Source organism: Myotis davidii, unplaced genomic scaffold, assembly GCF_000327345.1.
Source record: "Myotis davidii unplaced genomic scaffold, ASM32734v1 scaffold944, whole genome shotgun sequence".
Lineage (NCBI taxonomy): Eukaryota > Metazoa > Chordata > Mammalia > Chiroptera > Vespertilionidae > Myotis > Myotis davidii.
In genome coordinates, this window is record NW_006296283.1 from 1,539,375 (window position 1) to 1,552,205 (window position 12,831).

General features: G+C 48.6%; 1 protein-coding gene across 1 annotated transcript in view; it reads right to left on the reverse strand.

Annotated features, from left to right (window-relative positions):
- Positions 1 to 12,831, reverse strand: part of IQSEC3 (IQ motif and Sec7 domain 3) — a gene marked incomplete at its 5' end in the record, with an annotated part of 108,881 nt that overhangs the window by 63,497 nt on the left and 32,553 nt on the right. Inside the window, one exon of the mRNA XM_006771318.2 lies at positions 10,372 to 10,455. Coding sequence (XP_006771381.2) covers positions 10,372 to 10,455 — 84 coding nt within the window. The remainder of the gene's footprint in view (positions 1 to 10,371; positions 10,456 to 12,831) is intronic.

Here is a 12,831-nt window from a genome sequence, read left to right on the forward strand (position 1 = left end):
GCAGCACTAAGGATGTCTGACTGCAGCTTAGGTCTGCTCCCCGCTGGCAAGTGGACATCCCCTGAGGGCTGCCGGGCTGCCAGAGGAATGCCTGTTTGCCAGCCTAGGCCCAATCACCTGGGGAGCAGGCCTCAGCCAGCAGATGGTCATCCCCTGAGGGGTTCCAGACTGTGAGAGGGCACAGGCCGGGCTGAGGGACTCCCCTCCCCATGAGTGCACAAATTTTTGTGCACCAGGCCTCTAGTATATATATAAAAGCCTAATAGGCTAATCGTCCCTCCAACCAGTGGACTGTTCAACCAGTCATTATTATGTGCTCTGACCACCGGGGGTAGATGTTCCAACTGGTAGGTTAGCTTGCTGCGGGAGTCCAGCTGATCAGGACTGGGCCAGACTGGGCGAGACAGGCTGGACATGCCCTGGAGCTCTTCCACAGTCCCTCGCCTGCCCCAACTGATTATGCACCAGGCGTCTAGTAATATTATGTATATATTATAAAAGAATATGAAAAGTAGGAAGGATGTAATTTCAGAATAAAAAACAGTCCTTTAACTTGAACTATCATTTTTTATGTTCTTGGTGTTTTGTGCTAGAATTCTTTAAATGAAGAAGTACTGGACTTTTCTTATGGTGTAATTCCTGGAGCTCTGAGCTAGAGATGATGCCAAGAGGAGCTCACCAGAAGGCAGTAAGGGCTGAGAGGCAGCAGAGTGTAACGAGATGAGACTGAGAACCAGACAGACCCACTGTGGTTAAAATCTGGCCACTCCCTATCGGTGTGGCATTGGGCTAGTTCCCTTAACTTCTCTGAGCCTATTTCCTCATGTGTGAAGGTAAGATGCTTGCCACATGATTTTGCTGGGAGAGTTAGCTAAGTAATGTCCATTAAGCCTCTGGTACCAATTTGATGCTCAGTAAAGGTACATTTCCTACTCTAATCTTGGCCAGTTGTGCTTCCCCACCTCCTGGCTCACGGACAATTGCTCTCGGGAGAACAAAGACTTGGTCTTGTCCTCCTTGAATCTGTCATAGAACCCTGTGATGCTGACCTACACAAACCATGTGTGCATACAGCCCAACCCAGAGGCAGGGCATGAGACCTAAAGTCCCTTCATTTCACCCTCCTCCTCGTGCAACCCAGATCAGTCCTACCTCACCCCAGAGTAGATGTTTCTTTGGTCCTGAGCCATTTCCAGGGAAGGATATCCTTCCAGCTCCTCACAGGCTCAATTTCACTACGTGCCAGGGGAACGGGTCTCTGATGGCCCACAGGTGCTTATGGTGGTCAGGTGTGTGCTTGCCAAAACAGGACACAAGAGATAGAAATGGCAGAATTACCTGTAGTGTAGGCTATAGCTCTGGACATTAATTAAGTTCCTATGTAGCAAGATTCCTATCTGTTTCCCTATAGTCACCTTCCTTATCTTCACCTTTCCTACTCGAAGTCCTTCCTAATGTCTAGCTTCTGTCTTCCTTGCTGCAGTAGAAACTACTCACAGCTTACAGGACAAGAATGGCGCTGCTATTTCCCACATGTCTGTGGGTTTCAAAAGTGTTTAGGAGAAAGGCACACTGCAGGACACACTGGCTTTGGGAAGAAGCCCCAGAAACCCCAGCTTGGGGAGCCCTCCACAGGCAGGGCAGGCGTCAGGGCCAGGCCATAAACCTCTCCCTGAGGGGTTAAATGGCCTCCTTCTCTTCGGAGAACACAGTCAAACTGGCAAGAAGATTTTCCTGATAAAAGTGCCTCTGCTCTTAATCTCATCCCAGCCTGCACTGTGACGGCCTGGTGCAGGGAGAAATCATTTCCTTTCCTGCCCTGACATCTAGAAAAGCTCTTTTCCCAGCCGTGGCCCTGCTTGATTGGCATTCATCTGGGCCATTAGCTTCTCTGGTCTCTCCCCCCAATTAGTCCCTCAGTTCTGAGAGCCTCTTTCTCTCTCTGATATTGGGCTCTTTCCAGCCAACACGCTATCTTTCCTGGGCTGGGTTTGAATAGAAACATCTGAAACACTGCTTCCTCCTCGTCCATGCCCATTGCCTGCCATCCAAAGATGGAATTAACCCTCTCCGTGAAGGGTGTGGCTCAACGACCCCAAACAACTGCAAGGTAGTATATCCCTGGCTGCTTGCCATACCAGGGGCTCTGCCACTAGGTTCCCACGCCCTGAAGTACTCAAGCCATTCTCTCTAAATTGAGTTTCTAGACCCCTTCTCCTAGGGCTCCTAGATCTTAACTGACTTCCTCCTCTCTGCTCTTGAAAATCCAGCTCTAAAATAGCTAGCATTTACTTCGTGCTGACTATATGCCAGATACCTTGCCATGCATCATCTCATTGAACTCTCCCAACCACCCTAAGAGGTAAGTGGTAGTGTGAGCCCCATTTTACAGATAAGTAAACTGGGATTTGAATTGCTCTATCTTATGTTCTCAGCTGCTCCACATTCTAGTGCTTCCTTGAAGTCATTCTGAATTGGTCTCATAGCCCAGAGCACTCCTTTACCACCTCCTCACCTCTCTTCCTTTCCAACCTAGAAGGGAGAATCTGTGGAAATCTTCTGGTGCTCAGTCCTCTGTCCTTGGAGTGTTAAGGTCATGCTGACTGTGCACTTCAGCCTCCTTCATCCCCATTGTTTCTGTCCTGGGAGTGAACAGAGTGCACCTGGGTCTAGGACCAATGCTGAAGCCGCCAGCACCGGAGTGGGGAGGGGCGAGGGGGTACCATGCTCTCCCTGTGGCATTCTGGGGGCACATCGTCCAGACTGCAGCGCTCAAATGTGTGGAGAACAGGGGAAATGAGAGGAGATGCTTGTACAAGGACTGTAGGTTATGAGTGAGGTGAGGTTTTTTTAAAATTTCTTTTTGTGTTTTAACAATAAGTAAAACAGAGAAATGAAAAGCCTATCCAAGGCTTTTTTCTCACGTGTGCTCATCCTAGTCTGCACGTTGCCTTTCTCATCTGCCTCTTGGGTCTATTGTCTGTGTCATGTCACTTGCCCTTTGTTTTGCTTGTGGATGTTCCTGGTCTCCCCATGTGTGTGTCTCATCCTTGGCCTGGGCACAGTGCCTTCTTATGGAATCGCTGCCAGAGGGGCCTTGGGGCTTAGACAGTGCCCCTCCCCGCATCATGTCAGAGCTGAGGACACTGAGGCACAGGGAAGGGGAGCTCCTGGTCTAAGTGAGGTGGTACAAAGCCCCAGCTTCATCAGGACTTCTACCTCGTTCTGCACTTGACCGGCTATGAGACCTTGGGCAAGGAACCTTTCTCGGGTCCTCGGCCTCCTTTGTTCAATAGAGGGCCGCTGCATGCCTTGGCTCGCTTCCAGCCATGACATCCTGAGGTTCTAAATGAACAGACGCTTCTCTTTGCTCCCGCTGGTACCTGTCCTTGCCGGAGACAACAACACATGCCAGTCTTCCCTCAGACACAGCTGTCTTCCCCGTTTTGCTTTTTAATTGTCACAAAAGAAATCTCTGAAAATCTCCTTTCTTAAGCCGTTCCAAGGCCCCTGAGAGGCAGTGACGTCTTCAAGGATGCCTGGTGTGATTAAATCACTCTTGCTATAGATCAAGATTGTTTCCTCTTATTTTTTATTTTATAAAACAAATTTAAACCCTTTTTTCATACATCAGAAACACTTATTGGAATTATAAATTATGTTCATGGTCATAGTATTGGTTAAAAGTAAAGTAAATTCATAGTATTGGTTAAATGAATAAGTGAAGATGCCCTTTCGGAGGAGAAAAGCAAGACAAGAAAAGCACAGGAGATGGTGAAAAATCTCTAGGCCTGCGAAGAGGAGGGATTCTCTGGGAAAGAGAGAAATATATATAGCCACAAAACTCAAACAGGACGTTTTCGGTTAATGAAACAAGAATTTCTTTCCCAGAAACTTGTTCAAAACTCTACATTAATGAAGGCTGACTGAACAGAGATACCCAGACATTCCTTGTGGTATATTTCACTTTGTTGTTCTGAAAGTGTTATCTTTAGTTATGTCTATTTCTTTAAATAATAAAGTCTAGAGCTTTTTTATCCCTAAAAATGTCATCTGGGTCATCTCTCTCCTCAGTCTGATTGCTCTGACGTGTTTACCTAATTTGCCTGGAGTCCAAAAACAGCCTCATGCACAGGGTGGACGGGCAGGAAAGAAAGGCCAGGCCTTCTCAACCCTTGACGACAAGCCAAGTTCTCTCAAGGAGCTGGCCCTGAGCAGCCTGCTTCCTGTGGCTGGGAAGCAGGAGCCAGCTGTTTACGCCCCAGCCACACATTCACTTCCTGTGTCTAAAAACACCTCCCTTTGTCTTTTTAAAACACCTCCCTTTGGTTATCTGACTCCGGTATAGAAGCTGCAACAGATGCTTGGCTCAAATCTTCACTCTGCCACTTACCAGACCTTGGATAAGTCATTCATTATCTCTGATCCTCAGTCTTTGTTTCTAACATGGGAATAATAATAACATTTTATAAGCTTTTAGTGAGAACGACATAATACTTGTGTCGCACCTAAGCAAGTGCTCAATAAATGACAGCTTGTATTCTCCTTCCCTCTCCCAAGGGTGAGGGACACAAAATACAACTAGTGGGAGGAATTCTCCGATCATCTCCAAACGCCGCTGACAGGAAGTTGTCTGTCCTCACTAGCAGCGCTTTGAAGGTGGGCCCTGACCTAGCCTCACTCACACGGTGTAGCTCTCTGCTCAGCACCATAGTTTCCTAAGTACCCTCTGGTGGCAGCCTAGGCCTCATGAGGAGACCAGTTGTAGAGGAAGGCTCAAGGATGGGAGGGAAGACACACAAGGAAATTGGCTGGACAAGTACTTGACTCCGAACACGAGTTTCACAGCCCAGCTGAGGAAAGTCCTCTGAACAAAAGGTCAAACATCATGACAAGACAAAGCTTCCCGAACACTTGCTGGAAGTAGTGTGGGTGCCCACTGCAAGGCATCACAGTGTTTTGACATCTCTTGTTTTTGTGCCCATTGAGTCTGGCAGGGAAGACACAGCTGGAGCAAAAGGCATGGGAGGTGAAGTGACAGGCCACACAGTTCCCTGGGGGACAAATTTCACTAGCTTTCGGATCAAATTCTGCCATCTTGTGTGGCACCCGCAGGTAAGGAGCCCAGCCAAGGTGGACTCTGCTTAACTACACGAGATCCTCAGAAGAATGGCGAGCACATTTGCTCAAAGAGCCCAAATAAGAAGGAGCAGCCCCTCCCCTAGCCCTGCTGTGTCCCACACCAGACAGAGTCCTCAGTCTCCAGAGTCCCACGTGGGCCAAGCAGGCAGGAGCCCCACTCCAGGGCAGGGCATGAAAAGGTTTACAGCCCTGGGTCAGGTCCCATGATCCCAACACTTGCAAAGGCTTCTGGGAACTAACCACTGGCCTGCCCCCAGCAAACCCTCACCCCAGGGCTTGGGAGGGAAGCTGAGGCTTCTCTGTGCCTCTAGGGACTGGGAGCACACAATTCTGCAGCCCCAGAACTACCCACCCCCTCCTACTGGTGGGTGGGCAGGTTTCCCAGCAGCCTCTTAGCTCGGACGTGACAAACAGAGTAGGCACTGACACCAAAGCTCCCAAGCCCAGCGGTTTGAAGACTAAACTGTATTGACTGAGAATTTAATTGCTCCATAAAGGCTGAGTAAACATGGAGGGTCTATTGATCATGCCTCAGGCAGGCTGTGGAGAGAGGGAAGTCCCCGGATACACAGGACAGCGCCAGCTAACACAGGGCTCCCCGTGACAGCCATCCTTGGAAGGGTGTCCCTTCCTCAGGGGCCTCAGCCTCTGCCGCTCACATTCTTCGGGCTGGTTAGCAGGTGACAGACAAAAGGGGTGGAGGCACCAGGAGGTTCTGGTTAGGGCAGGAGGCTTTCTCAATGAATGTGTGCAGTCAGTGGGACATGCAGGCCACAGTATCCTTATTTTTTAATGGGGGCACATGAAAAACCCAGTACAGAGAAAAATAAAACCCCAGAAGCTTGTGCACTAACATATTGACAGTGGTTAACTCTATCTGACTGGATTCAATTTTTATTTTATGTTCCTGTATTTTCCACATATCCAACAACTAGCAAGTGTGTAACTTGTAATCAGAGAAAATAAATGTTATTTAGGATTTAATGAAATGTCTCAAAGAACTTCTCCTATGCTATTCAATAAAAAACTCCTAGCAGCAGCTCTGTGCAAAGAGGTTACGTTTTGGAGTTAGACCTGGGCTCACCTTCTAGCTCCAGACTGATTCGCAGTGGTCCCTCTATCAAGGTAATGAACTTCTCTCTTTCCCAGATTCCCTTATCTATCAATGGGAGTAGCAGTATCTCACAGAATTCGGTGAGTCAAAATATTGAGCGTGCTTAGTGCAACAACTCTGGCATGTCCAACAAATATTGTGTTGAATAAATGTGAGTCTCTCTTCCATCCTGGAGCAGGACAGGGTGGTTGAGAAGGAAGGACCAAATATTGGGGGTGTCAGTTCGTCTGCTGGGGCCCAGAATGCCACCATCCACACTCCTATCCCCTTCTCGTCCCCAAGGCTGGGGGTTGTTCTGTTTCCTCCCTAGCACCTCCTCTCTCTGACCTCCACCCCTCCAGCCTCCCGAAGTTGCCCTCATAGAAGCCAGTCTTCTCATCTTGCCTCATTGCCACCCATGGAGACAAATGGGCTAGATGCCGGGAGGCAGCTGGCCAGCACCAGGGTCGTTGTTCCAAATGTCACCGAGAGCCTGAGAGGGAGCCCCTCCCCCTCATAAAAAGTAGGGCTGCAATTACTAGTCTATTCAATTCCCCAGAATAAAGCCTTGCCGTCAGCTAGCAGCGGGAAGGAGCTGGGAAGGGGGATGAAAGAGGCTGGCATGGCCTGCTGCCCCCTGGCTGGCTCTGAGCCCAGTTCTCACCTGAGGACCTATTACCCTAGTAAGCATAAGCTGTTGCCTAGGGATGTGTGTGCCTAAGCACAATGGAGCCCATGATAACTCTGTGCCAGCCCCATAACTGTTCCATTGTACCCAGGACACAATGCCTACCATTCAGCCTCCCCTTTGTGAGACAGCAGCTGCCAGACTTGCTCTTCCCACTTGTGGGAGCATCACCTACTGGCAGGCTCCAGATCCCCAGAGAGATTTCTCCTGAGCCCATCCCCCAAAGGCTGCTCTACAGGTGGCGGGGGAGGCTGTGCTAGCACACACTAATAGGCTGGAGCAACCCCCTCTTTGGAAGGAAGTGAGGATCTATCTGGGGCCCTGGGGTTCTCCCCTGGGCTGAGGGTTTGCCTCAGGCAGCAGCAGCAGCTCCTCTCTACCCGAGGATCAGCTGTGAGTGATAGGCTTACACAGATCAGCTGCCACTGCAGCCCCCAGGGCATGAGCCCAGTGGCTCATGGAAAGGGATTCTTGCTCAGTCCCACAGCTTGGGGTGGGTGCAGGGAGGGGACAGGTACCCCCTCACACTTGTGCTGACCTTGGTTACCACTGGCATCAGAGTACAGGGGAAGAAGATGAGGGGGTCTCTGTGGCCAGCTCTGAGGTCACACAAGAAAGGCCCCAATGACACTAGATCTGATGATTGGTTTGGATTCCTTATATTGGTGCCCTCTGTAGAGATCAACTGGCTAATTCCTAGAAATTCTCGGAGGAGCTTGAGGCTGGCTGAGGCGGTGGGAAACCAGACTGACCAGTGGGGAGGAGCCTGGCTTGTCTTGGAGGCTTGTGACCCACCCACCCTGAGCTGGCCCTCAGCCTGTTCTCTGACCTCTACTTCCTTGTAGAGAAACTCAAGGGGTGGTGGTGGGGGCGGAGCTTGAGCTACACTGGAGGCAGGATGGATTCAGAGCTGTGAAGGAGTCATGGATAGGGTTGGGAGCAGGGATGTTGGGAGTCTGATGGGAGAAAATTTATCTCAGGATGCAATTCTCCCAAGAATCCAAGAATAGACAGATTGACTGACACATACACTGTTAGAAAACATCGAGGTAGCCTTCTTCCAGAGAAGCCGAGAAACTGTCATCAGAGAGACAGACAGACAGACAGAAATACACTCTAGGAAACTACAAACCAGACAGACAGGACAACTTGGAATACCTGGGAACAGAGACAGACAACAGCTGGACCAACTTGGGTGCAAGCCTCCCTGCCCCACCCCGAGGGGAGGGCTGCCACAGGCAGCACTTACAAGCCCCTCCCTGAACCTTCCACCCACCTCCCTCCCTCATTAGAGCACCTCCACCCAACCTCGGGGCCTGCCCTTCAATAGTTTCCTACCATCCCACCCCAAATCTTGGAAAAGAACCCGATTCCCTTGGAGCCCAGGTCCCATAAGGGCAGCACCCTTCCCTGCCTCCACATACACCAGCATCTCTCCCACCCCTTCCTACCAGGAGCCAGACTGCAGGGTGGGTCCAGCAGAAGAGTGTTAGCATGTGAAAGAGTGGGAGGGTGAGTGTAGGAGAGAGAGAAAGGACCAAGGAAAACTCAAGGGAAGATTTCTGTTGCTGGGGCCTCTGCCACTGACTGTGAGGGTATGAAGTTACCCATCCTCACCAATGCCTGGTGCTCAGGGAGCAGCAATTGCCTGTCCACCGAAATGAGTTGGACTGAGGGGGTGGGAGGCAGACTACACAGCTTTCCTTGCTTCTCCTTCGCTGCCAGGAAGGACATTTTTTAGGAAGAAAACACAGCCACGTGTCTGAACAGTGACAGCTCATGGAAGGAGCCAGGGCTCCCTATCTCTTCCTCCCAGACCACCCTCACACCACTCCACTCTCTGTCCTCTCTCCTTTCTCTCCACTTTCTCATTCTCCCATTTCTCTTCTTCCTTCCAGTTTCCAGGTGAGCCATTTCCCATTTGGAGGCATTGTGATGTCCCGCTAGATGGGGAGCTCCTTGTGTCCCAGCACAGAACGTGGCACAGAGACCGCCCAGGGCATGGCACAGGGCCTGGTCCTTCCCTTTGCCTTCCGTCCTCTAACATGGTCGGCTGCAGGGAACACATGCCTCCTGAAGCCCCGGACTGAAGGGTCTGGAGGTGTTACTGTGGCCCCACTGCCATAGTTCCTTCCTCAGAGTCCTGCCTCATGCCCAGCCCCCTCTAACTTCTTTAAGGGAAATGAGTAGTAACACCTTCCAGGGGGTCATTTTCTGTCCTTAGCTGGACAGCCATCTTCTCTGATTATCATCTAGTTATTTTCCAAGGAAGAAAGGGAACGATTATGGGGTTGTTAAATCTTAAGCCTGGAAGTGGCAAGCAGGGAGTCAAACACCTTAAGTGTGCATCTGGGCGTCGATGCTTCCTGGCTGTGTGACCGTGGGCCAGTCCCTTGAGTCTCTGAGCTCACTTGCCTCTCAGGTAAGACAGCGGTTATAAATCTGCCTGGTCTTGTTCTCCTAAGCAGGCAAGAAGCTCAGTGAGGTTACATATAAATCCATTTTCTAGACAGACCAACCCCTTCATTATACTGATGTGGAAACTAAGGCCCAGGGGATTTAAGTCACTTGCTCAAATTCATTCTGTCAACAGGAGACTATACATGGGGGAAATTTTTGTCCCAAATCAAAGGATCATGACTGGGTGAAGTAAAGAACAAGAGAAATGTGCAGAACTGTGAGACAGAAAAATTGGTGGAAAAGAGAAGGAAATGAAGTGGGATAAGGGACATAGACTGACAGCACACACATCAAGAGGAGAGGGAGCAGAAACTGATGTGGGTGGAAAAGATGGGAATGGAGGAGCAGCAGGGCAGCCAGATAGATGAATGTGGGAGGAGAAAGATGAAAGCATGATGGAGAGAGAACACAGGGGAAGGAGCAGGAAGAAAGAGTGCATATGAATAACCCAAAACAAGATGAAGGAGAAAGCCTGGGACAGTGACACCAAATCTTGACTTTTCACTACTCCCCGTCCTTCCCAAGTTGTCAGCTAACTCATCAAAGGTTGAAAAATCCCTGAAATTAAAGTCAGTCATCTTGTCGTCGTTATGGAAGGAGAAAAATCGGGAAGACAAATGGAAATATTTGATATAAGAGGAAAGATGGGCACTCTCATTGGTTGAGCAACTCGTGGGTGCCAGCATCCTACTGTGCTCTGTAATTACAGCCACATTCATTTCCCTTGATGTTTAAAAATGTATTTTACATGGGTCATTTAGAGAGGAGCAGTATAGGAAAGGGCATAATGACCTCAAAAGTCGGCAATGGCTCATCTGGGGTCCAGAGGAAGCAAAGAGAAATGGAAGTATGAGGAAGGAGGTAAAAACAAACAAGTAACAGCACAAGACTCAAGGAAGAGGCCAAATGGTGCAGTGGTGTGTGCTTTGCTCCAAGGGGATGGACTGTGGGGTGGGGAGGGGAGGACCATCCACCAATGACTTCCCACCTTTGGGAGGCCGGGTCTGCGCAGGAGGGCTTCTGCTCTGCATCGGCGGCTGGGCAGCAGAACTGGTGCAGCACGGTCTCATTCCTGAGGGCAGAGCAGAGGAAAAAGGTCAGAGCTCGGCCTGGACAGGCTGGGCCCAGCACGGCTCTCTCACCCCAAGGCCTTTCTGCCTTGAAACCTTGCCTCTGTGTCACTGAGGTCGCCAGCACAGCTCCAAGGAAGGAAGTGCAGCACGGATGCTCTGCCATCGAGGCCCAATTCAAATACCACCTCCTGTTTGCAGTGCCCCTGACTTCCTGCCAAGGGAACTCTTCCTACTTCTGCACCCCCATCCCCTCAGTAGGCTCCTCCAATTGTATGAGCCATTTGTTTCCTCTGTCTTTTATCATTTTCATAGTTCTTTATAACCCTGTTCCCCACTAAGGTCCGGCAAGGCAGAACTAGTCTACCCACCTGTGATGCACAGAATTGCATACAGTAAACATTTTAAAGCTGATCATATGCAAAGGTACAAAGCACTCACACAGAGATCTTAGTGTTGCCAGCTGAAAATCCAAGGTATGGTGCTTGATGGATTTGTTTAACACGGATGGAAAAGCAATGCAGGAGCAGAGACCTGGGCTCCAGCGCCAGCTAGCCAGCTGTGTGACACCTAGTTCACCTCTTCTGGGTCTCAGTTTATTCACAGGTGAAATAAGGGAGTTGAACTAGAGAAGTGGTTCTCAACCCTGGCTGCTTATTAGAATCACCAGGGGATTTAAAATCAATCCCTGCATGGGCCCTATCCCCAAGGACTGACTCACTTGGTCTGGCCTGGCTCGGGGCGGGGGGGGGTGGGGGGGAGGAGTGTGGGGGACGCCAGGACTTGTTATAGGCTCCCAGGTAATTTAGCCAGAATTGAGAGCAATTAGACTACCTAATTTCCAAGGTCCCTTCCACCTCTAAAATGTTGTGATTCTAATATCCACTTTGAGCCAACTTGGGATTTAATATTGAAATTACTTTTTCATAAGTAATGCTGTGCATTGCCTTCTCTCTCTTAGCAAGCAGTCGCTGTACTGGGCGTTATGGAGTCAGAGAATGTCAGATCTGGAAGGGCCCCCAAAGATCACCTGAAAGGGATTTTGAAACTTCTTTAGCTTCAGGACACGTTGTCCAAACCCATTCTGTATTGGAAGCTGCTAAATCTGGCTATCCTCAAGGAAGAAAATAATGTTGAAGCCTACCTTAGACAAAAATAAATTCCAGAGAGACTGCATGTTTAAATGAGAAAATAAAACAAGGGGAAATAAAGAAGGAACCTTAGGAATATAGCCTATGTGTTAAGGAGGCTTAAAACAAAACAGGAAACTGAAAAGCCAGTCAGAAAAAGATAAACATATCTGACTACACAAAATAAAAACATCTAGTATGAAGAAAGATACCCTATTAAATCAAAGAAAAATGACAGAATGGGAAAATATATTTGCAACACATGTGACAGAAAGCACGTTAATATCCTACTTTGAACTCCCACAAATTCATAGTGCAAAGAAAAACTCAGTAAAAAAAAAAAAATGGGCAAAGGATATGAATTCCGGTTGACACAAGAGAAAATCCAAAGAGCTGGTGAATATATGGAAAGATGCCCCACCTTACAGAAAACAGGCCAATGCAAATTAAGGGAACACAGAGAAGTCATTTCCCATCCCCCAGACTGGCAAACATAAAAAATCCTCTGACCCAGCAATCCCACCTCTGGAATTTTATACCCTAGATAAGCAAGTACCAATTTATGAAGGTCTTTGTACAAAATGTTGTGACAGCCTTATTTTTACAGGACTGGGGGTGGGGGGTCAGGGGGAGAGAAATAAAACCACTAGAAATAACCCGAATCCCAATCAATCAGGGAATGGTGGCTGAGTAAACTGCGATAGCTTCATCCATACTATGGAATTATGTGCTGTATCTTTTGGCCTGGTGTGATTTCCACAATATATGGCTAAATGAGAAACGAAAGTTGCAGAGAAATTATATAGTTTTTTAAAATAAATATTAACCTGTCTCCCCCAAATGTAAATTCTATACATTGTACTATATACCGTATTTGCCGGCGTATAAGACGACTGGGCGTATAAGACGACCCCCTAACATTTCCACTCAAAATACAGAGTTTGTTATATACTCGCCGTATAAGACTACCCCCTCTTCCGCACACCTTCCACACACCAAATAAAAGGTAAAACAATATCAAATTTGATTTTAACATTTTAATTTATATTCAAATGCTTATGACATGCAGGAAAACTGTCACAAGGCTGTATGTAATCAAACATATACATAAAACAGTGCAAGTTTATTACCGGTAAACATACCGGTAATTCACTAACGAAAACACACTCTATAGACTGGTACCGTAGATGCTTCTCAGGAACACAGGCAAGCAGCCCACAACCTAGAGGGACTGTCAATGATAGAAGA